We start from the raw sequence: 23,485 nt of genomic DNA, 5'->3' as shown, positions 1-23,485 counted from the left end.
CGCGAGCACAGGCTACAATCTACTACTGGAGAATTAGTCCTGTAGAGCATTCTCTGCACTAACTGGGATGCGTACGTCGCTCCTGCAGTGTTTTATTTACCCTGTGTATGATGGGTGTGCAATACTAATCGTTAAAGATTGTTCTTTGCAAAGGTTAAAATTTGGCCTTTCCATCGCCGTCGACGTCCGGAAAAAGCTGAATTATGTTCTGTCTAATAGTTAGCTTTACAATAACAGCGAGGAGGACTGTTGCAAATATAGCTTTAGCCTGCAAATTCAGATTTAAAGGTATAAACTATTATTAGGCATACAACTGTTTTTTTTTTAATTGGAAACAAGATTTGGAAACGTGATAACTTTTGGCGCTGTGGCTTAACAAATTGGCTCCATTTCTCAAGGGATTTTTAAACAGCGATGCCCATCAAATGACGTCACTCCATGACACACGTGCCGCATCACCGTCGCACAATTTGCGAATTCTCCTATAAATAATAAATGTTTTTTAAGTCACGCGGCCGCAGGTAATCAATTTTACGCAGTTATCAATGATTATTGTAGCTACAACTAGGAGGCAGCTACACATCTCTAGTTGGGACCACCCGCCGATGTGTAATGGCAATACAGTAGTGACCTTTACGTCGTAGTTGACTAGCTTACAATTTAACTTCATTTGCTTTTGTTCTGATGTCGGTCAAATGTGGTGCAGAAGCCATCTTTCAACCCGAAAACTGCTATTTTTAAACGCTAATAGCACCCTTCCCTGAAAGTGACGGTATGAATGAGCCGAACAGTTTCCACTGTTCAGACTGTGTATTGTAACAGCAACTCTGAATTAAACAATTAAATATTTTGTGAAATAAAACCCTCTTGCGTTTTCTTCTTTTTGGGTTTAAGATTATGGACGTTGATGGATAGAGGGACATAATATGAACAAAAGAGCTATATATGTGTCTAACCTTTTCACCCGCCGGTCGTTATCTGAATTCAAAGTGGCAACAGTTAATTTTTGCACTTTTAGTAATATGGGCGTCGTCCTGCTATCTCGTTAGTTTCGAGTGATTCTACCGCGCAAGTCATTCCCCATTCACCCCAAACAATCATACAACCTTTACCGCCGGCCCGAAAATCAGCAAGGTTATATCCTAGAACGTAGCACAGACTCATGCCGCATAAAACCGCCGGCCCGAAAATCAGCAAGGTTATATCCTAGAACGTAGCACAGACTCATGCCGCATAAAACCCCAACATCCAACCAAGCTACACACCCGCTGACTTTTTACTGCACGCGGTGCTCCAACACTGTTAGCGCCGCACTTCCACACTCGACTTCTGTGTCCTGTTTATGACTCGATGAGCTGCCGCGCGCGACAGTGCGCTGCGCTCGCTTGAAGCATGCCCAGATCCTGATAACTGAGCTCGACGCTCGGAAGTTCCGCCTAGATTTGACACTCTCATGGCCGTCCCCATTACACACCACCCCAGTACCACATCCCTTTCGCCTCTCACGCCGGCCGCCCGCCTAATATGGATGTACGACAGGCAGAGCTTCAATCACCCCTGCCCTGCACCCTGCCCATAGTCTGAGCCCTCACATTCACAGCCCCAAAATCCATGACGGCTTCCTGCTCCCGCCTACCCCAAGAACCTCACGAAAACGCACTCATTAAAGCTGAACCACTACCCACTGCGTGCTTACCGAAAGCCTGAGAAGTAGCCTGACAAGTATTCGGCATGGAGAACGCCTAGAAACTTCCAACCTGCTTCAGTGGGAATTTGTGGTGTTAGTCACTCATTATTTGAATTTGAAGGTAGCACTGTTAGTAAGACCGCGGAGTGTAAGACACGGCAGAGAAGTGCGCTACTTTACAACTGCTTTATTTTTCGCTGATGGGGTAATAATGACAGGCTTTCTCACATCACATGAGTTCAAAAAGGCGGCGCCTGTAGTTAACATGTTACTGTCATCGCTCACATTCTCTAATCTATGTTCCATCTGTAACAAAGCATGAACAAACATGCTTCTTATGAACAGAATTCTTCCTCTTCATATCTTCGTCGTACTCAGGAGGAATCACCTCCTTCGCGGCTAAAAATATAGGTAGTTCTGTGCGGCGATTTCTTTCTCGACTGGTGATGAGTTGGACACAATTCCGGCTATTGAGACATTTTCGTTGTGGGCACTACATTATAGTTTCCTTTAGTGTTATTCCTTGAAATGTAGCTTACTGCAATCGCTATATCGTATTTCCGAAGAAACAGCTGGGAAATAGAAACTATGGATTCCAGCTTTGTTTCCAGTCACAGTGAGTAGGCAGGGAAGCGTATTTCTGCGTGAAGCGAAGATAAATGACGCGAACCATGAATTACTGTCGGTAGCTATGCGGAGCGTGAACCGCATATATGGACTAATTTCCTGTTCTGCTTCTCAGTATTGTTACGCGTCCAAACAATAAAAAAGTTCCTGTTGTGTTCGAGGAGTCTTCAGAAATTATCACGGCGAAATCATCACAGAGTATACTTCGGGCGAGCATCCTATGATCTTATCTGTGGCAGGCACCACATGTTAACAATAGGGCGCCAGGCATTGTGTACCATAGTTTCGCTGTATTTTATCTTCATGAACGAGTGTAGCCCGTGTTGAGCGCATCTGTAATCTTGGTTTATGACTGCAGTGGCCTTGTCGGAACAGAGAGCCTTTTCAGGTGGTTTTGCTGAGTAGCAGTGCTGAAAAAATAAACGGGTATGAAAGCAGCCCCCACAGCGGTGGTAAGCAGAAGAACCTGTCAGCGCTGCTGGACAGACAAATATTCTGAAGAGGAGAACCAATCAAAAAGAACAAGGGAAAAAAAACGACGCACACCATGACGACTGAGTGTACGACGGCGACCACCTAGACGTCGTGGTGTACGTCCCTCTTCTCTTAACTTTCGTTTTAATTCATTCATTCATTCATTCATTCATTCATTCATTTGGGACACCCTCAAGGGCCCTCAATTTGAGGGTTCTATGGTTCTCCTCTTCATTATGTACCAACTGGCCCGGATTTCACCTCTTCTGCGAAAATATTCTGTCCGATAACGCTGAGCACTTCTCCTTATCGATGCTGATTAAACTTGCATCGTTCATTGGACGCAAGGGCAACGTCTTCAGAGACAACAGGGCAAATTCGGTGGGTGAAGATGGGTGTTCGTTGGTGGGTGAGGCTTACGGCAGGCTGAAGGTGGGTTGTTTGCTGGGCAGTAACGTATTTCGGAGTTAGTGGATGGCTGGTGGGCAGTGCTGGGCGAATTGTGGACGGAGGTCTCGTACGGCACGGAAGCTTTATCACACAACACTAGATAGACTCATTTCGCCGAGATAAGGCCGTAGTGCCAACGCATTCAAACGCTGTGCCCTGTGGCATGTCAGCACTGGTTAAACGTGCACTTAAGAGGAATCTGAACTCGTCTTTTTGCCGTGGGGAACTCTATCTACCGGTTCCCAGCGTTCTTAAAAACTTCGAATTATAGCGCTGTGCGCCCGATTTCCCTAATTTAAAGAGGATTAACGTCCGGCTCCCCCCCCCCCCCTTTTTTTTTGAATTCCCCGCAGACGGTGGGAGGAGTCGACCAACGCATGAAGTGTCTTTCAGGCAGTGCATTTTCAGGCGGTTTTGCTGAGTAGAAATGCTGAAGAAATAAGCGGGTATGAATGCAGCCCCCTGAGCGGTGGTCAGCACAATATGTCTGCGCTGCCGCAGGGAAAGATATTCTGAAGAGGAGAACCAGTCGGAAAAGATTAGGGTAAATAGAGAGACATACTACACCATGACGACTGGGTGTACGAGGACGTCCACTGAGTCGTCGTGGTGTACGTCGAGCTCACGGGTCGCCGCCTCTTTGAATACATGGAGCAGACCAGAAAAGGAAACGCAGTCAAGTTTATTGAGTAGCACTTGGAAGGTCCCTGCATTTAGGCTTTGATGAATCCCGACGAACAGAAAGAATTAGGGATAAAAATAGCAGTAACTAATGCAGAAAAAAGCAAGAATTTAAGGGAGGAGGACGCAGCTTTCTGCAAAAAGTCATTTATATTTGTAGATTTACTTCAAATTTTCTGAGCGTCAATTAAAAATTTATGTTGCGAATATATTGTAATAAACTTTCAGTGTTGCACTTATTTAAACTATTCAATAACCCCCAAAATTTGTAAGAAGCCTGCACTGTTTAAAGAAATGTGAAATCAAGCTGATTCCAAAATCATCGAATTTCTATGGGCACACTACAGGTCCATATGCTTTGAATTTATTTTTTCGCAATAGCAAACTCTGAGTTTTCAATTTCTGCCATGCAGTTTCTGCGGACACGTCTTCACTTAAAAGAAAATTCCAAGGGTGAAATTTATAGCTCACAGTTTTTAAAAACAAAAAAACCTGTTGACCTGCAGAATACAAAAAAATAGATATCTGAACGAACAAAATAAAACTGCACAAAAGGAATCGGTCGCACAAAGCAAGCGAGAAACCAGAAAAATAATATCGAGATAAAAACATGACAGTGACGCCTACAATTACATCTCCTGAAGTCTCCAATGTTATATTCGTTGACGTCTTTTCTTGATGTAATGTTTCTTGGTTGCCTCTTTCTGCACATGTCATCCTCTTAAGTTGGTTGTAATTGGTTTTTGAGCGCCAGCAACAGCGCGCGAAGGCCACAGCTGCACACCCATGGCGTCTACCGGTCAAGCCATTTTGAGCACAAACGCTACCAGCGGAGCCTGACTAATTCGAATACTCGTCTACGACACCTTCCTCGATAAAGTCTCTCGCAGCAGCCCGAAGAGGGGTATTCATACAACAACAATGCGCGGCAACAATGCGCAATACAGTACAAGATACCGCTTTCCTGCGGCCAGTCGTACTTTGGCCAAACAACAGGAACGTTCGAGATGGAGAGTCCGGACTTTTTCACGTCATTGCCTTTTTCCTAAATGCAAACCTAGCTACGAGGAATGCCTAGAGATAGGGGAAAATAGAGAAAAAAGAACAAGAGAGATGATTGAAGCCTTCGCAAGGCACAAGGTTGGGATTGAATATTCTTTAAGCAATCCATCCTCATCACTATCAACAAAAGGCATTGCGTTCTTGGAAGCAGCGCACAGCGCGGACTTGTGAAACTTGCTTACATGCTTTTAGGTTTTCTTTTGGCTGCAATTTGTCTACTTTTGTTTTTGCTGTCGAGATGGCTGATTTAACACAGTCAGCCTGCTAACCCTTCATGTGGTGCCTTCTGCTCTTGATTTGTGCCTTCATCAACACTCTAAGCGCCCATAGAGTGTTGAGTGGAAGCTAGCGCTTGTGTTTTGCCTTGTCCTTGCTTTTTGCGAACCTCGTGTGTACGATCCACTAGCCCGAATCATCACCCGTCTAAATTTCGTGCAAAAACAAAAATAAAACTGAAAATCTGTGCAGGACACATCATAAGGAGTTGGGTTTCTCTCTTCCAATGATTGCTCTCTCGGTCTGCGCTCTGGCGCGGTGGCTCACTGATTATGGCGCTGGGCTCCTGACTCGAAAGACGCGGGTTCGATCCAAGCCTCGCCGGTCGCATTTCGATGGAGGCGAAATCTTAGACGTTCGTGTGCCATGCGATGTTAGTGCACGTTGCAAAGTGCAAAGTGCCCTTCACTGCGGCGTCTTTCGTAGTCGATCTTTGGGATGTTAAACACTCCTGAACCATAAACCATTTCGGTCTCCAAAAAAAAAAAAAAAAGCATTGAATATCTGCGTGCCTACACTCCAGCATCGAATCAAACCAGTTTTTTCATCCCTCCCTGCATGGATTCCGCAAATTATACTCATGCGAAACACAGTTACTTATGTACACCAAAGATCTACATTCATTTTTAGACTCGGGGTTCATTACTGATTGTGCGTTTCTAGATTTTTCCAAGGCCTTTGATAAGATTAATCATCAACTTCTAATACTAAAACTCAGTCACCTTAACATCGATCCTGTAGTACTTGACTGGATAATTGCATTTCTTTCAAACCGCACCCAGTATGTCACAGCTAACGAGACTGACTCCCTTGAGGTACCCGTCCAATCAGGAGTGCCTCAGGGATCTGTCTTGGCTCCATTGCTTTTTATTATTTATATTAATGACTTACCCAACTCCGTATCTAGCTCTATTTGTCTTTTCGCTGATGACTGTGTAATTTACCATAAAATAACTAACGCTTCTGATGTGAGTTTACTCCAGACTGACTTAAATAATATCGCTTCTTGGTGCTCCCTTTGGCAGATGAAACTGAATGCTGCAAAATGCAAAACAATGCGAATTTCCCGCAGTCAATCATCCTGTCCAAGCTACTGTATTAATGATTCTCCACTCGACTCCGTTTCAACTTATAAGTACCTTGGAGTACACATTGCGAATATCCTTTCCTGGAAGTTTCATATTAACTACACAACAGCCAAAGCCAATCGCATGCTTGGGTATTTGAAACGTAACTTTTCACTACCTCCGTCTTCACTTAAAAAACAGCTATATACTACCTATGTACTACCCAATCTCGAGTACGCTTCATCCATATGGGACCCTGGCCATGTATCATTGAATAAAACCTTGGAGAGCGTACAAAATCGCTCTGCTCGTTTTATTCTCAATAATTACCACCGCACAGCAAGCGTCACTAACATGAAACTAACTAAATTTGCCCCCTCTCACTGTCCGTCGTAAGATTTCTCGTATTTGCCTCTTACATAAAATTTATCATCATAACCATCAACTCAGGACGCGCCTGATCACAGATGCTGCTGTGACGTTCCGTGCGTGCGCTACGAGGGCCCATATCTTAGGCGGAATCTTCTCTGTGCTCAACCCCGGAGGCACCCCGGCAAAGGACGCAGCTCGTTCCGTCCTACTCCCTTGTCTCCCCTTAAACGGTCCGCGTTCGACGGCGCCGCCTTGACGGAGCCCTCGGAGGCAGCAAAACCACTGAAAGGGTACAATGGTACAAAGACGCCGGCGGGAGGGAAACGCCCCCCCCCCCCCCCCCCCCCCCCCCTCCCAGTGCCACGTCCGCCTCCGCCGCATAGGGAAAGCCAGCCCAATTAGGCTGCCTGGCCGTACAAGGACGCAAAAGAGGCTGAAAACCCGGTAAGAGAAGAAAGCTGCCGGCGGGAGAATAACGACATCCCAACGCGGGAGGTCGGGGCTGCCGCGGGCGCCGCCGTGGAAAGGAGGACGAGGGAAACAATTCAGCCTGGAAGAGAGGATATCGGGCGTGGGCGGCGGAGCAGGGATAGCTGGCCAGTGCGGACGAAAAGCACGCTCAGGGACGACATCGTTCACAAAAAGGGTCCTTCAGCGCCGAAGCCCGACGGCGCGCAGCTTCTGCCAGCCACCGACGGAGCGCAACTCCGGAGCCCCTCCATCGCCCCCATGAAGGCGTCGCCACGTAAGCTCGGTCACCCCAGCCTCTGATGTACAATGTATAATTATTGAATACATCATTTTGTTTAAACTGAGCCATACGGTGTCTTCTTGCCTCTCCGTCCCGTGTGGACCTGCGCATTATGTGGGGTCGTCACACTGCGCATGTTTCTGCCCGTGTAGATCACTGCTACAAAGTCGCCATACCTCGCCACAACACCATGACATATGCACATTCATTTCTACCAAAAACATCCCGTGACTGGAACCATCTACCTGCTGACCTGGTCGCTATCACCAACAACCACCGATTTCGAACTTGCCTTACTAACATATTTTGAAGCCCTTTTTTATTTTCTTTTTAAAACTTGCACTGGCGCTTATCATGATCTGTATGACTGTTCCTTCATTTTATTTTATTTATTTTTTACGTTGATGCTCTACTCTGCTGCATTCTGTTCAACCGAACTATTGCACATTTGTAACCGACCCGTGTGCTTTGAATACGTGCCGTTTTTGTTCTTTTTTCGTCGTTGTTGTTGTTGCCTGTATATTTTTTTTTCTGTTTCCTTTTAATAACCAAATTGCATAGTGTCCCTTGTATTTCTGCTCCTCCCCTCTACAATGCTTTTGTAAGCCCTGAGGGTAAAATAAATAAATAAATAAACGGCAAGGCAGGCTCGGTGAAGCAGACATTTCGACACGCAATGGGAAGGGGCACTGCGCTCGAGGCGGATATCACATTGATTGTAACCTTGACGACGGGAAGGAGAGAGGGAGGGATACGCTGATAAGAAAGGGCCCTTGTCGGAGAGGCGCAGCATTTTTTTGAGGGCTGAGCGCTGGAATAACGTAAGACAAGATGGCTGCCGAAAGTGTGCTCTACACGCTTGCCGGGTTCGCCTCGGAGCTCGACCGGAGGCCGCTGCACTTTGTGAGGCCGCTTCCACGGATCAGAGTGTGCGGTGCCTGCTCTCTGGTGCGCCCAGAGACGGCAGTTCTGTCCTGCAAGCACGTCGTGTGCGGGTCTTGTTACGAGCAGTGCGCGCAGGACGGCACGGTCGTCTGTCCCCTGGATGGCCTGCAGTCCCCGGAAGAAGACGTCGAATGGAAGGAGTGGTCAGCCGACGACCTGCTCAAGAGACAGGTGAGCCAAGTGGACAGAAAGTACAGGTGGCAGGTCCGTGCAGTCCCATGTTAAGAAACGCCAGTGTGTGACATACGCTGCCGGTTCGTCAATAACTAAGTGGCTGGCCTTAGCAAGGCTACTTTTGAAACTTACTGCTTTACTTAGTTTATTTCCAGTGCTTAAGTATACCTGTAAAGGGGTTTCTCGTGAGGGTGGGGTGTTTCTAATTATGTAGGAAAAGTCCAGTTCAGTGCTTGAAGTGATCATGGATACAGTGAAATCTAGCAGCAGAGTGAAGGTCATTCAAGCCCTTAGACGGTCGTGCTAAATATGAAGAGAGCTCGGCCTAAGAACCAGCTGAGGGTGGATGTACAGGCGCACCAAAAGTAAAACGGAGCCCGCGAGAGCGTAACAAGACTGGAAAAAAATTACAAGCCAGTGCGCTCTATCAGCAGATGCGCAGCAGATAACGAGGGGCCGTCGGCACATCCGGCTGACCCGTCACGATGGTCTTATGCTCGGCTTATCGCCGGCACCAGCGAAGCCGCGCCGCTACCATCACTGCTCGCCAGGGGGCGCTTTTCAGTGCTTCATGCAAGCGTTTATTGTTTGCCCGCATCGTGCAGGAAAGCGGACCTTCAGCGGCGCGCGCTTTCTGCTTCGTCAGGAATAGCACCATTTTCAGTATGCGTAACCGCCTTGGTTTGCGCTTCACTGGCGGCGAGTTTCTTCTGTTAAGATATATGAACGCTTCTGCACAGGTTTCACAACTGTGGTAGGAAGAAAAGAAAAGCATGCATATATTGCCTCATTTGTCTTCATAACACAAATAAATGATTAACGGCATAGGAAGCGAGGTAATTGAAGACCACTTGCTTCAGCACGAATTGGCTTTCTTACACCGGAGAAAACAGTTACACAAATTTTCATAGAAAATAACGTTGTTTCTGCGTGAGTCGTTCTCGATCGGTTATATTTTGAACATCTGTTAGTATCAAGAAGACAGCGCAGCCATTGCATTTGAGCGCACTTAAGCGCACTTTAAGTTCACTTGCCAAACAAACTCGCCGCCAAGTGAAGCGTTGTTTATTTGTCGTTATAGTTGTTTATTTTATTGATTGCAAAAATAGGGATAAATGAGACCAGAATAAATAAAGAGATCATAGTGATACCCTATTTGGACACAGTTTTGAACTTGAGTAACATTGCTGGATTTTTATACTGCCGAAAATCCAAGCGGACGGAGCCGAAATTAGAAAAGGACGCAATACCTCGAGATAATTAGGTGTAACAGAGTGTTTTGGTGTTGAAGAAACCGATTATTTTTTAGCGATAGCCAGGAGGTTATTTACAATCAACATATCTACTCGCTTCCGCAGAATATAGAACAGTAGTAGTTGTCTTTCGTAATATATACCTTTTCTATTTGTATTGATTTTCAATATCAGTTATCATTTTTTTTAGACGAGGGTACTTTTTACTGCGTTAGTTATTTGTTTATTTGTTTCCGTCAAAGCAGGTATAGTTTTATATCTCTATTGCTGCATGCACCAAAGTCCTTCCTGTTTTTCTTCACTCTAGCCAAACCTCTGTACAGGCGAGAATCGCAATGCCGCGTGTTCGTCTGGATAGCTAATCAACGTTTTGGTCAGCAAGTGATTCAGCGTTATGTTTTAAACAGACCTTGCAAGAGATTTGCACTTAATGTCCAATATTTGCTTAGGCTTCACAACCAAATATATTACATAAATAGCTCCTCCACCACTCCCCACTTCTTAGCATTCAATGCAGGAGCTTAGTGGCTGTGGCCTCCGGCTGCTGAGACCCAAATGCATGCGATGGGATTCTGGCAGCGGAGGCCGCACTTTGATGCAGTCGAAATGTAGAAACTCTCGCGTGCTGTACGATGTCAGTGCACGTTTATTTACTTATTTTTCAAATACATATCGGGATAAATGTGAACCGATGTACAGGCAATGCAGTGTCATAGGGAAACACCGAGACACATTAACAAGAGAAATAATAGAAGCTGCTATGATTATTAGACTGCAGGACGAGTGCATAAGCGCACCATCAGTGGCATTGTCCCAGAAAGAGATGAAGTATCTAGAATGTGAAATCTGACACGTGCCGGATAACCGCCGTTACTGTACCCTTGCGCATGCCTACAGCTATTTTTGTATGTTTGTTTTCCCATTCTGATCGCCAGGTGTATAAAAACCCTACTGGTCTCGAATAAAACTTAGTTGACAGTCAGCGCTGTTGTGTCCCCTTCTTGTTCTGTGCCGTCTTTGCGCTGTAATAATGAATGAACATATCGGGTGCCCTTCAGAGGCCAAGGCACGAGCATCGACAGAACACCCTAGTGACGTTTGCATAGAATACTAAAATGAACATTAGTTCTAAAAAAATGAAAGACAAAAAAGAATCCCCCCCCCCCCTCCAATCTCCAGCTTTGAGTCTATATTTTCTTTAATATCAGATTTCCTCTTCCCTTCAAGAATCGTTAACTGAGAGTTATGAATAGAAACAACTCATTCCTTCTTTCACTGGCCCGCGCTGCATGCTGTACATGCGTTTACATTGTCAAAAATTGCCTTTTTTTTCGAAATGGCACTCAACATAATTATCTACGTATCAATTCTGATAGTTAGCTATCGGTTACCTTTAATCTTCGAACCAATAAATCATAGAAAACATGCCTATTTCCTTCTGTTCTTATACGCATTATTTCTAATTATATTTTAATTATCCAGCCTTTGTGATCCACCAGTTTTCTTACTTCCAGGTTATGTGCTGGAACGAAGAAAACGGCTGCGCTGCTGTAATGGCCGCTTCGGAGATCGCTCAACATTTCCAGCGCGACTGCGGACACCACTTCACTCGCTGCCCCAAGTGCGCGGCCTCGGTTCTCTGCAGCGACGTCTGCGCGCACCTGAGGTCGAACTGTGCAAACCAGGGGGCGCCTCCTGCAGCGGAATGCGGAGGACAGGTTGTGCGCAGAGACGAGTCACCTGCTTCGACAGCTTCGAGCCGAGTGTTGCAAGAGCAAGCCCGCGAAATGAAGGCCCTTCTGGAGCAGGTGGTTAGTGAGAGCAGAGCTCAAGGCGACCGACTGAACGAAATCTCGCACGGTCAGAACGCTCTCACAGAGTCGCTTAAGCACGAACTGTCGCAAGCAACACGCCATATCAACGACACTTTAACACAAGGCATTCGCGAAATTGCCGCGTCTAATGAGGAGATAAAACGGTCAACAATCGACACTATCTCCACTAGGACGGGCGCATTGGAAGAGACACTTAGTAGCGAGTTGGTAAGTGCGACCCGAGAGAACGTTGACAACTGTTCACGGCTGGCAGGTGCCATCGACGCTGCAAAAGCTGAAGCGAAAGAAAATTTCCAGAAAACAATGGACAGCATTGGCCTCGTTGTTGGGCACAATAAGCTACAGGTGCAGCACTGCGAATTTTTTGTGAACGGTGTGGAAACACTCAAACGAAAAGCGTTGGAGGTGGGGCATGCTCCTTATTTAAGCCAGCGGGTGTACCTTCGCGGCTACTGCATCTCACCTGGAATTCATTTAAGAAAAGATGGCGAATCTGTGACCCTGCTTTTGCGGTATCAAGTGCACAAGGGGGACATGGACGACTTTATTCAGTGGCCACTCGAGCACCGAATCAGGCTGAGCGTAGTGCACCCAGAAAAAGAAGCGAAATGCCACCTCGAAGTGAAACCAAAGCCTACACACGAATCTAATCAGAGGCCTTCAGAATCATCTAACGAGTCCAGTTATTTTGGAATCCCGTCCCTTAACCTAGGCGACCTCACCCGCGATGGCTATGTGCACGCAGACCAGCTTCGATTAATATTTGAGTTGCTGCTGTGAATCACACGTGCTTGAGAGACAAAAGAGCACTTTCTTATCTAAAAAACCTATATGTGGGTCGCCTGAGCTCATGCTACAATCTACTACTGGAGAATTGGTCCTGTAGAGCATTCTCTGCACTAACTGGGATGCGTACGTCGCTCCTTTAGTGCTTTATTTACCCTGTGTATGACAGGAGTTGAGCACTAATCGTAAAAAATTGTTCTTTGCAAAGGATAAAATTTGGCCTTTTTATCGCCGCCGACGTACGGAAAAAGCTAATTTGTTTTCTCTAATATTTAACTTCTTTACAATAGCAGCGGGCAGGACTGTTGCAAATATAGCTTTAAGCTGCATATTCAGATTGAGAGCTACCCACTATTATTAGGCGTATATCTTTTTTAAACTTGGAAACGTGATAACTTTTCGCGGTGTGGCTTAACAAATTTGCTCCCTTTCGCATTCGACTCCAGAACTGCGCGACTCCGTAGCAATGACAGCGATGCCCGTAAAATGACGTAACTGCATGAAAGACGTGCCGCAACACAGGCGCGCAATTTTCGCATTTCCCGATAAATGATCAATATTTTTTAAGCCATGGGGCTGAAGGTAATAGATTTTACGCACTTATCAATGCTTATTATAGCTATTACTGGGGATGCAGGTATTGATCTCTAATTGAGACCAGGCGCTTGTGTCTAATGGCTAAAAGGTCACCTTTACGTCGCAGTTTACAAAGTTTCAAATTAACTTGATTCAGTTCTCTTCTGATTTCGGTCAGATGTGGTGAAGAAGCAATGTTTAAACCTGAAAACTACTATTTTTAAACCCTAATAGCACCGTATGAAGAAGTCCAACCACTTCCACTGTTCAAACTGTGTGTTGTAACCGCAATTCTGAACTAAACGATGAAAACTTTTTCTGAAATAAAGTTCTCTTGCGTATTCTTCTTTTTCAGTTTGAGATTATTGACGTTGTTGGATGAGGGGACATGATATATACAGAACAGTTATTTCATTTCATTTCATTTTATTACCTTTAAGGCCCCTTAAAAAGGGGTGTTACATAAGGGGTGGCAAGAATAAAAGCACAAATTCACAATGACAAGAAAGTTTCTACATTATCAGTGAAAAGTCGTGGGCAGGTGATGATGGCAACGTTGTTTGGAAGGCCGTTCCAGTCTGCGGCTGCACGAGGAAAGAAGGAATTAGAAAAAGAGACGGTGCGTGATCGTGGACGGGAAACTTGTAGGCGATGGCTGGTGCGGGTGGAAGAATATAAGGTGCGATGTGCATAGGGCTGTGGAAGAATTTGTGAAATAAAGACATGCTGGCAATGCGACGGCGGAGCGATAAGGGTGATAATCCGGATGCTGTTTTTAAGGACGAAACACTGATGTCATAAGAGTAGGTTGAATGAATGAAACGAGCAGCGCGATTCTGAACAGATTCGAGGGCATTGATGAGATATGCTTGATGAGGATTCCAGATGGGCGACGCAAATTCTAGTTTGGACCTGACTAATGACTTGTAAGCTAATAACTTGACATGATGGGGAGCATGATGAAGATGGCGCTTTAGGAAACCTAATGTCTTGTTTGCTGACGATATTATATTAGTAACATGCAGGCTCCAAGAAAGATCGCTCGAAATAGTTATGCCTAGATACTTGTATGATTGAACTAGTTGTACGGGAACTTCAGATAATACGTAAGAGGAGGTTAAAGGATTACGGCGACGGCTAATGGATAAAAGATTACACTTACGTGGGTTAAGTTCCATTAGCCATTTATTACACCACTCCTGAACGGCATTAAGATCATTTTGAAGAGAAGATTGGTCAGCGGTGGTGAGAATAGCACGATAAAGTACACAGTCGTCAGCGAACATGCTTATGTTAGATGTTACATTTGAAGGCAGATCATTAATGTATATACGAAACAGTAGTGGGCCAAGCACAGATCCCTGTGGGACGCCCGACGTTACTAAGAGTGAGTTAGAGTTCTTATTGTTAACGGAGACAAACTGTGAACGATTAGTCAAAAATTCTTCAATCCACTTCAAAATATGGGGGTGCAAATTTAATCGAGAAAGTTTTATCAGCAGGCCTTTATGGGGTACTTTATCAAAGGCTTTGGCAAAATGTAGAAAAATGATATCAGTCTGTAGATTAGAATCAAGGTTAGCATGCAGATCATGAATGAATGTGGCAAATTGGGTCTCGCACGACTAACCCCGGTGAAACCCGTGCTGAGCAGGATGGAAAAAGTTATTCGAATCAAGGAATGTCATGATGTGGGTATAGATGACGTGTTCCATGATTTTGCAGGGAATACCAGTTAGAGAAATGGGGCGGTAATTAAGCGGCGAGTTCTTGTTACCTGATTTGTAGACTGGAACGACCTTCCCATTTTTCCAGTCTATGGGCAGTTGACCTGTGAAGAGCGACTGAGGGACGCCGTAGTGAAGTGCTCCGGAAATTTCGACCTACTGGGGTTCTTTAACGTGCACTGATACCGCACAGCACACGGGCCTCTAGAATTTCGCCTAAATAGAAATTCGACCGCCGCAGCCGGGATGGAACCCCGTCACCATAATCACTGAGCCGCCGCGGCGGCACCCACACTAAAAATTTAAAACGGCGATTACTACTGCTAAACAAGAGATTCGGCAACACATACTAAGTTGAAGACCGAAATATAACCTCCTGCGCTAAGAAAGCTCGATAATTAGAAAAACAGCGGCTGCAGAGTAGACATCAATGCTTTGATTACCATCGGAAATGGCATTTTAACCTGAGCACATCGATGGTACAGTGCAATGAAATTATGATGAAAACACTAAACTTCTCACGTGTGTGTATGTATTAAAATATTGTAGCGAACCACGACGGCCGCGCCCGATGTTTCCGAGGAGGATGATGAGAAAGACGGAGCACCGCCGTGCTGTAAGAGATCGCTGTTTAGCCTTTTGCTATTACATCCTTAGTTTTACCATCATCAACATCAGCCTGACTACGCCCACTGCAGGGAAAAGGCCTCTCCAATGTCTGCAATTAACCCTGTCCTTTGCCAGCTGGGACCACCGTATCCCCGCAAACCTTTTCAGCCAGCCTAACTTTCTGCTGCCCTCTGCTACGCTTGCATTCTCCTGGAATCCGCCGAATTACCCTGAAAGAGCAGCGGTGATCTTGGCTTCGTATTACATGTCCTGCCAGGCCTATTTATTCCTTGATTTCGACTATTGTGATTAACTCGCGTTGGTTCCCTCGCCCTCTCTGCCTCCTTCTGGTCTTATAACGTTACGCCTATCATTTTTCTTTTGATAGCTCGCTGTTTCATTCGTTTACGGACCCTCTTTCACTATTACAGCAACATCCCAGGCCCTCTTCCAAGCGTTTCACCCCAGAAGATCCCAGCACCAGGCCGACGGAATTGTTGTACTCCTTATGAATGTTTATTGCTTGACGAAGCTCTCTACAGCATTTTAATAGCTTCGGTGGTCCGAGATGCAGCTAGTGGTTTCGAACTAAGATAAGCAGCGCCAAATGTAGGTCCCGTATGCGAGCACCATCCGCATTCCTGGCCTGCCCAGACACACATACTTGAAATGAGGTTTAGGATTTCCACATCAACAAACCACTGCTGAGTCAGTAACGCGTGTCATGTGCCCACCTTATGTGTATTCAAGTACAGCTGACCTTCGAAACCGGCATATAAACACCGACGAGAACCTTTATGTGCAACCTCGCTTTAAGCAACCGCAAAGTCTCGAACCAAGCAATATGATTGGCGCTCCGTAAAGAGCACTTGCATGCGTATCATATTTGGAGTTTATTGCACAGAAGGCAATTTGCATGAGACGCATGTTTAGAACAGACTAAAGCCTCAATCAAGTAGTGTGACTTCCATAATTTTTCTGTCCGGGGCTCTGCAGCAACATGTACTGATCTCAGGCCGTTTAGCAGCTCATCACACGAACAACAGAACAATGCAGAGTTCTCCACTACAGTACAATTCTCAAGCTTTAGGCTACCAGCATTAAACGCCACGTTGGGCTGCCACTCCCGCAGACCACGTCTTATGTAGCCGGCGTTCCCGGCATTGGGTGTTTTTCGAATGGTCATTTTGCCGCACGGCTTTGTCGTCCTTCCTTGTCCTTGTCCTTTTCACCATCGACGGATTTCCTCGATTCACGAGCAACGTTCCCAACACCGTCTGTATCTGCACGTTTGGAGTGCCTAGAGCGCGTCGACACAACCGTCGATGACTGTGGGCGCGTTTCTTTGGGAGCTTCTCCTGGCGCTCGCGCGCCGGAAGCGTGAAAAGCCAACTCTGCTTGGCTTCCGGAAGGCTTATTTCTAGAACTGTCCGGAATAGAAGGCACTGAAGATTTCTTCTGGTTGTGATGTTCCTGGACCGACCCGACGGCCGAGACCTTCCGTTTAGAGTCGTCAGCCTTCAACTTCCTTCTTGCTTGTCGTCTGCCGCGTTGCGAGGGTGCATTATCCTTGGCCTGAGGCTCAGCGGCCATCGCTTTCCCGGTATGCAGCGATGCATTGCTGCCCCTCATCACTCCAGAGATGCCACCACCTCCGGAAGTAGCGCCCTCTCGTTCAGGAATGCAGAGTCCCTGCTCAGGCCTTGTCTTGACAGCCGTCGTCTCTTGAGGACCGACCCCGGTTGAGGGCGCTCTCCGTAGGCTGTCGAGTGAAAACCAAGGTGAGGACGCTAAGATGCGCCCCTTCGGTGCAGCTTCGCTGGAGATAACCTTTCCGGTCCGCTGCAACACTTTGGCGCGCTCCTCTGGTCTCAAGAGTAGGTTCCGCAGCACAGAGCGGAACGCTGTGGACTTGTCGATGGTGGACACTGAAGGAGCACGTACGATGACCGTGTGACGGGCAGAGTCGCTCTCCGGGCTGCCTACGGCCAGTACTCTGGCGTCGTCTTGTGATTCGGCGCGGACTGCATGTGGAGCTGAGGCCGCCTTCCTGTGCTTTCGGCGCTTCCGCCTTAGTACGACTCCTTCCTGCACAGGGTATCACGAGGAAAGCATTAAGATCAAACTTTTCCTTGCGAGGCAAGCCCCGACACATGCTCATTGATTATGAGGACAGCCTTGCGCAGTTTTTCCAGTGACATAAGTCGTAACAGAAGTCGGTTGTCCGACAGAGTCCACGAGAAGCATTGCTGTCTTGAGACCATAGCACACGTAATTAACCCATTTTCGCGCGACCGTAGTTGGTCTCGTAGTTGATTTGTTCTGGCAAGGGAAGCAAAAAATGAGTCCTTATTGATCGAAACTTGTCTATATTTAAGACAATAAATTACATGTGCGCTTCTTATACAACCTGAATGGGCCAAAGTTAGAGAACCATACTTAACATCAGGTTGCGACCAAAAGAATGAAAAGAAATTTTACCTTCAGCCGTTTTAACGCTTCCTTGGGCTCCTCCTGTAAACAGCCCGCAGTCTTCCCTGCGTCGGGCTTGGGAGGAAGATCCGCTGCAGCGGTAATGCCGTGTTCTACTGGAAGTAGCTCCTGCATGCCTGCCAGGTTTTTCACAGAAGCGCCGCTGCCTTGTGACACAGTTCCCGGCTTCCGTTCGGGCTTAACGGCAACATTCTTGAACAGGCTAGACTTATTCGACAGCTTGCTCTTGGAAACCGTTTTCTGGGCCCCACTGTCCTTGGAGTCTCGTTTAGCTTGGCCATTCTGCAATGCGACAGCAGCATCTTGCATTTTTCCTGATAGCGTGTCCTCTTGAAGCTTGTAAGCAATGTCTGCAGCAACCGGTGCCAGTTGAGGATCTGGCGCTGGTAAGGTTGCGATGTCCACCTGATTGTCGGCTGGACACGGCACTTCGGGTGTGTACGCGACCTCGACTAGCGATGTTCCCCGGTCTGAGCCTGTCTTGTGACGCCGATGGTCGGGAGGTTCGTTACCTGATGTTTCCACGGAGGCTGCCACGGGTCGGGAGCTCTTCGTTACCTCCGACGAGACGTCTTCTGCGATGGGCTCCTTGGGGCGCAACATGGACCGCCTGATGGAGCTCAGCCGTCGAGACACGTGGACAGTGCCAGAGTCGGGGACTCCGCTGGGGCCGGCATTGCCCGCCTGATTGCGTGGTGAGCCGAGGCTGCCCGAATCGGGGCTCGGAATCGTGTGGATGGCTACGAACAGATCAGGGCTGCCGAGAACCTCGCTACTCGACGAGGAACTCTCGCTCTTCTTCACTGCCACCCGACGGAGTACCTACAAACATTTTTATGTGATGACCAAAACCTCAGTTCAGAAGGGTCCAAACAATTTTTTCTTTTCATCACTTAGAGAAACACCCTAAAAGCCATATTTTAGGCACTAGAAAAGCGAGGTACGAGAAAAAGCCTTGACAATCTGGACAAACACTTCTAGTCTGCATGTCTGCCATGTGCCTAGAGGCGCCGAGCGTTCAAAGTAAGCGCGGGAATTTCGAAATTTTCGAACATGTCTCTGATTTCCTATGGCCGTCGGAAATAGTTTATGCGAATGCAGGAAGCAGTTTAAAGCTCAGACTTTGCAACGGTGAGGAAGAATCGACCAATGATATTCACCATGTTCGCGCTGAGTCTCGGAACTTTAGTTTTCTCTAAAATATAAGTTTGAAATGTCCCTGATGAGTTAGGCGGTGTTCACTGCTTGAGCATAACAGACGGCGCTAGTTCCGTATGTTCAGGAAAGCTGGGCAGTGGCTTTTTGGGGCGTTAGCACGAGCTGTTCAGTTCTGATCGAAAGGACACGGAAGACCAACTCAAATCGGTCTGCGTCAATAGTGCAGAAATTTTATCCAGGATTTTTATAACATATAAGAGCTAAACATTGAAACGCGGAGCACCTTCGCCTTCGGCCGTTGTCCATCGGGGGGCTTCTGGCGGGCCTCGGTGTCCATTCCTTCCAGGACCATGAGCTGCCTGTACACCATGACCTGGTCCCAGGCGGCTGGAACCCACGCGGCCAGGGGGACCAGGCAGTCCCTCATATTCTGTCGATGGGGCGGGGGAAGGCGCTGTTTATCGCGATTGCTTCCATGGAGCTTTTGGTGGCAAAAGATTGACCTGCGATCCCTCCGTACGGAGATAGTGGGCACCACTCTTTTCCCACCGGATTCATCTTCCCTGTTTCTGGATCCTCACTAGAATGAAGCGTCCCCGATAGGATCCTAAACTTGTTAATGCGCGAAAAAACATGACACTTTTGTATTGTTTTGCACCTATAAATAGTATTCACTTCTTGACATAAAACTAATTCCCAACTTATGCAGTCATTTGTACAATCGCAGGCGAAATGGGCCTCGGTGCGGCCGTGTTTCGCGCATAAGCATGACATTTTTTTTCTTTAGGTACATATCACCGCTAGCTAATCTCTGCGGCTCGCGGTCACACTGCGCCAGACACGGATGCAGAAAAGAAATAACAAAAAGCGTGGAGGACGACGGCAACATGAGAGAGTGACCCTACATTCGCAGTTTGGATGGATCTTAGTTTGGCGGTCTGCTTATGTATGGCCCGTACAGTCAGCGCCAGGTTCGTGTACAAGTCTTGAGTGGCTGAAATCTGCTAACAAGACGGCTGACTGCCGTGGCAGGTAATATCCATAGAAGCACCCGTGTTGACGGGAAAACTCCAGCTAAGCACCAGCAGAATTCCTGACAACCGCCCGCTGCTGCCTGTGTTCACGCCTTCCAGACTGCCGTGCATGGATTTAGCACTATCCGTAAGCATGACGACTGTTGCGGATAGGGCGGCCTTAGGGTAGACCGCTTTAGTGCTCGAAAGGCACCGGTTTGAAATATATCCACCGTTTTTTTTTTTTAGGAGCACTTATCTCCTCGGGGCAAGTGTTGGTCTTTATCAGGTGTGAAAAGCTTGAAACGGCGCATTCAGAGATAGCTTGACGTGAGAAAATGCTTCGACAAAATTTGTAGCCTGAACTGTTAAGAAATTCACTGTGGCACAATTTTATTTATTTGGCTCTGCAATAATTCTTCTCAGCAGTTTGTTATCATGTATTTCAGTTTGTTATCACATATTCGTGTATGCCTTAATCAAACGGATAAAATGGTTCAGTTGAGAAGAACTGCATTATGACGCATTAAAGAACAAAATGAACAGGGGGAGCTTTACTCTTCGGCAACGTTTCGAGCACAGGAGTTATCGCTTTCTAGACAAGTGCGGTCATTATAGCGCAGTATGTATTTCTTGCACGAAACGTGTTTTTTTCACTTCCTCTGAGTGAACTTTGTATATCTTGCATTACATTTGATATGTTAAGCTTGTAAACATTAGGTACCGCAGCTTCCTTGGATTTCAGGTCGTGAATGAAAGGCGTAATAGACCCGAGGAACCTCAAAAAAAACAAAAAACCATTGAGATGGGAGGCGACAAGACCGCATTGCTGAGATCCACTTTATCGTCCTCTGCAATTTTTAAGTTATTTTCAAGTATGTTATGCCTTAAGGAGGGCCTACAGCCATGTTCGCCTATGAGCGTAAAGTTTGACTCCTTTCATTACCGGAAAAGACAACGTGTGCTCTCCACTTGATTCGAGAGAGAAGCTGGTGGTAAGGAGTGATCAGGTTTCCATAGCTGCAAGCTACTCAATCATTCAACTCAGTAGCAGATGGCGTTCAAAGGACTCCCTCTAACCAATGGCGCCAACAAGTGCCATGACGTCGACGTGTTCATCGCAACCAGTTGGAAGGTACCATTGATTGAAGAGGCATTTAAAGTGCATTCACCGTCTCATTCTTGAATTGTAAACGTTAAAGAAAAACACAGACAAAGCATGCAGGGTTTATTAAAGTGTATTCAGAATTACTCTCTAAAAGCGCTAAGGATGAGATAGCGAGCAAACAGACAACAAACGCTGTACTGGTCTTGTCACATGCTCAAAAGTTATCGTCCAGCGAAGCGCCCAATTGCATACATTTGTACGAAATTTGGTTTTCTACATCGGGAGCTCTCTCAGCTAATCGCGATTCAGTTACTTCACTCACCAGACCAGTTTCGTTCATGAAGACAATGGCAAACACCGGGATGCAACTGAGCTGCACGAGATACAGCCACACCGTGACAGCGTAGGTCCACATAGGGTACTGGAAGCTGGCTCCCTTGTACCCAAAGGTTGCCTCCAAGAAAAAGATGCACTGCAAAGGAAGAACAATGACCCCTAAGGAGATTCCAAATTTGACGCAGTAGTAAGCGCTCGGGCCTTAAGCCTTCCTCACAGCGACCAATTTTTTCTCTAATATCGCAGTCAAAACTGTGATGCTCCACACCATATTCGAATCTTTTACTTGACCCAAAAAGTCCCTATGTCTGTCCTTTTTCCTTACAGTTGCTTTTGAAATAAAGCAATAACAAAGAACGAAAATTTTGAGTCCTAAAATTTTCCGGGAACCTATGATTTTCCGCCAAATTTCGCTCCTAAAATTTCCTGAAAAAGATGACAACCTCTGAAGGGAACATCATTGCTATAAATGGCACGCTGCGCCACCGGCCGGGAGTGAACATTAAACACGAATATGCCTAAATGAGAATGATAATGGAGTAAACTGCCTTCCAGCGCAGGTCACTTGTATAAACCGGAATGCACTAGAAGACAGTTTACTACCTTGTTACTCCTTTCAGCTTACAGTGTAATATCAGTTGAGTTGCGAATGCGTCCCCAGCACGCACGCCTCTTGAGCATTCAATGGGTGAAAATGGATGCTAATGGAGGAAAGACTGGCTTCACGGCCACTCACAATTACGGTGATCGGAATGACCGACGTCCAGCACAACTTCACGAAGAAGCTGCATTCGCGGCCGGTCATCATTTCGGAGATAATATTGAGCCTGTGTAGGCCTGCGAGACAAGAACACAAGTTATTGGAGAAGGACAGGTCTTCGACCGACATCAGCCGCGTGGCATGCGTAGTCGAGAAAAAGTCAATGAAAAGAATAGATCCTTCACTTCTATAATACGCGTCACTTTGTTAAAGCCTCAGCATGGCGGGAGTTTTATGGATTGAACCCAGTTTATAACTCGTTGCTCGACGAACTGAATAAAGTGGTAACAGGTGTCGCTTCGTCCGCCTCCTATTCTTTTTTAGGAAGGAAATCTTTATATTCAAGACCGACCAGAACGAATGTGTACAGTGCTTTACCCTATATAAACTGATCAGCTTTCTGCCATGCTTGCCTCCAGCAAACTAGAATGCCATAATCGGCGGTCGTTGCTTTCAACTGTGAACGCCTTATTTCCTTTTGAGATAAGTTGCCTAAAGTATGAAAAATGACGCTCGTTTAAATGTCAGTATTCGTATGGCAAGGCGCCTTGATAAGAATCTGCCCCTCACACGCCCTTCGTTAAACGTGTGCTCTTTTCATGTTAAGAACAGCAAATATATAGGCTGTTCCTGGAAAGCAGCAACGCACCGCAGAACTGCAGCACCACGACAGACTCCAGGAGCAGCACCAGGAAGCGCAGGTCCCGGTCCTGGTTGTGGACGAAAATGGACGCCATTGTGGCGCCACCCTGGGGCCGATGCAGGAACAAAAAGGAAACAAGTTGCAGCGTATCGTCTACTGGCGTAAACGAAATACGCTGAAAGTGTGCCTGCATAACGACATGACGCGTGCGACTGCTTCCACGAACAACAGTCACCAGCCCCTTCAAGGGACAACGAGGAAAATTGTGGTGATTTCACTCACGGGGCTGCAGACCGCGGCGGTGGCGGTGACGAGCAGGGCGCAGAGGAAGAAGTGCACCAGGGTCCGGTTGGCCAACACCAGAGGGTGCGAGGCAGCCAGCAGCTCCAGCAGGATGTCCGGCACCATCAGCTATATATACAATGTGGGGAGAAGAAAAAAAGGTTTAAAACGCCCTGGAATGCTAATTTCCATGAAGAGCATGTTAGAGTTTGGGGCACATCACGAGCGACAAGAAATGGTTTGTACAGTTCTATAATAACAAGGGCAGTGCAACTATATATCCACAGCGGCTATTGCTGGTACCGAGCCTGTTTAGGGCGAAAACGCTTAACCATTTCGC

General features: G+C 46.7%; 2 protein-coding genes across 2 annotated transcripts; one reads left to right on the top strand and one right to left on the bottom strand.

The window, feature by feature from the left end:
• Positions 1–8,225: 8,225 nt before the first annotated feature.
• On the top strand, positions 8,226–13,338 carry LOC149348599 (uncharacterized). Its single transcript, XM_089585859.1, has 2 exons — positions 8,226–8,563; positions 11,334–13,338. Exons 1-2 carry the CDS (start codon positions 8,279–8,281, stop codon positions 12,432–12,434), a joined length of 1,386 nt encoding a protein of 461 aa, XP_089441985.1. The 5' UTR covers positions 8,226–8,278; the 3' UTR covers positions 12,435–13,338.
• Positions 13,339–16,534: 3,196 nt separating this feature from the next.
• Positions 16,535–23,258, bottom strand: LOC149348598 (uncharacterized). The gene is made up of 7 exons (XM_089541804.1): positions 23,146–23,258; positions 22,870–22,969; positions 22,197–22,297; positions 21,447–21,596; positions 19,287–19,433; positions 17,834–18,667; positions 16,535–17,440 (listed from the first exon to the last, which is right to left on the bottom strand). Exons 2-7 carry the CDS (start codon positions 22,955–22,957, stop codon positions 16,535–16,537), a joined length of 2,226 nt encoding a protein of 741 aa, XP_089397930.1. The 5' UTR covers positions 22,958–22,969; positions 23,146–23,258.
• Between the last annotated feature and the right edge of the window lie 227 nt (positions 23,259–23,485).

Source organism: Amblyomma mixtum, chromosome 4, assembly GCF_055824585.1.
Source record: "Amblyomma mixtum isolate Tamu chromosome 4, ASM5582458v1, whole genome shotgun sequence".
Lineage (NCBI taxonomy): Eukaryota > Metazoa > Arthropoda > Arachnida > Ixodida > Ixodidae > Amblyomma > Amblyomma mixtum.
The sequence above is the reverse complement of the archived record's forward strand: the minus strand, read 5'-3'. Positions and strand labels throughout refer to the sequence as shown.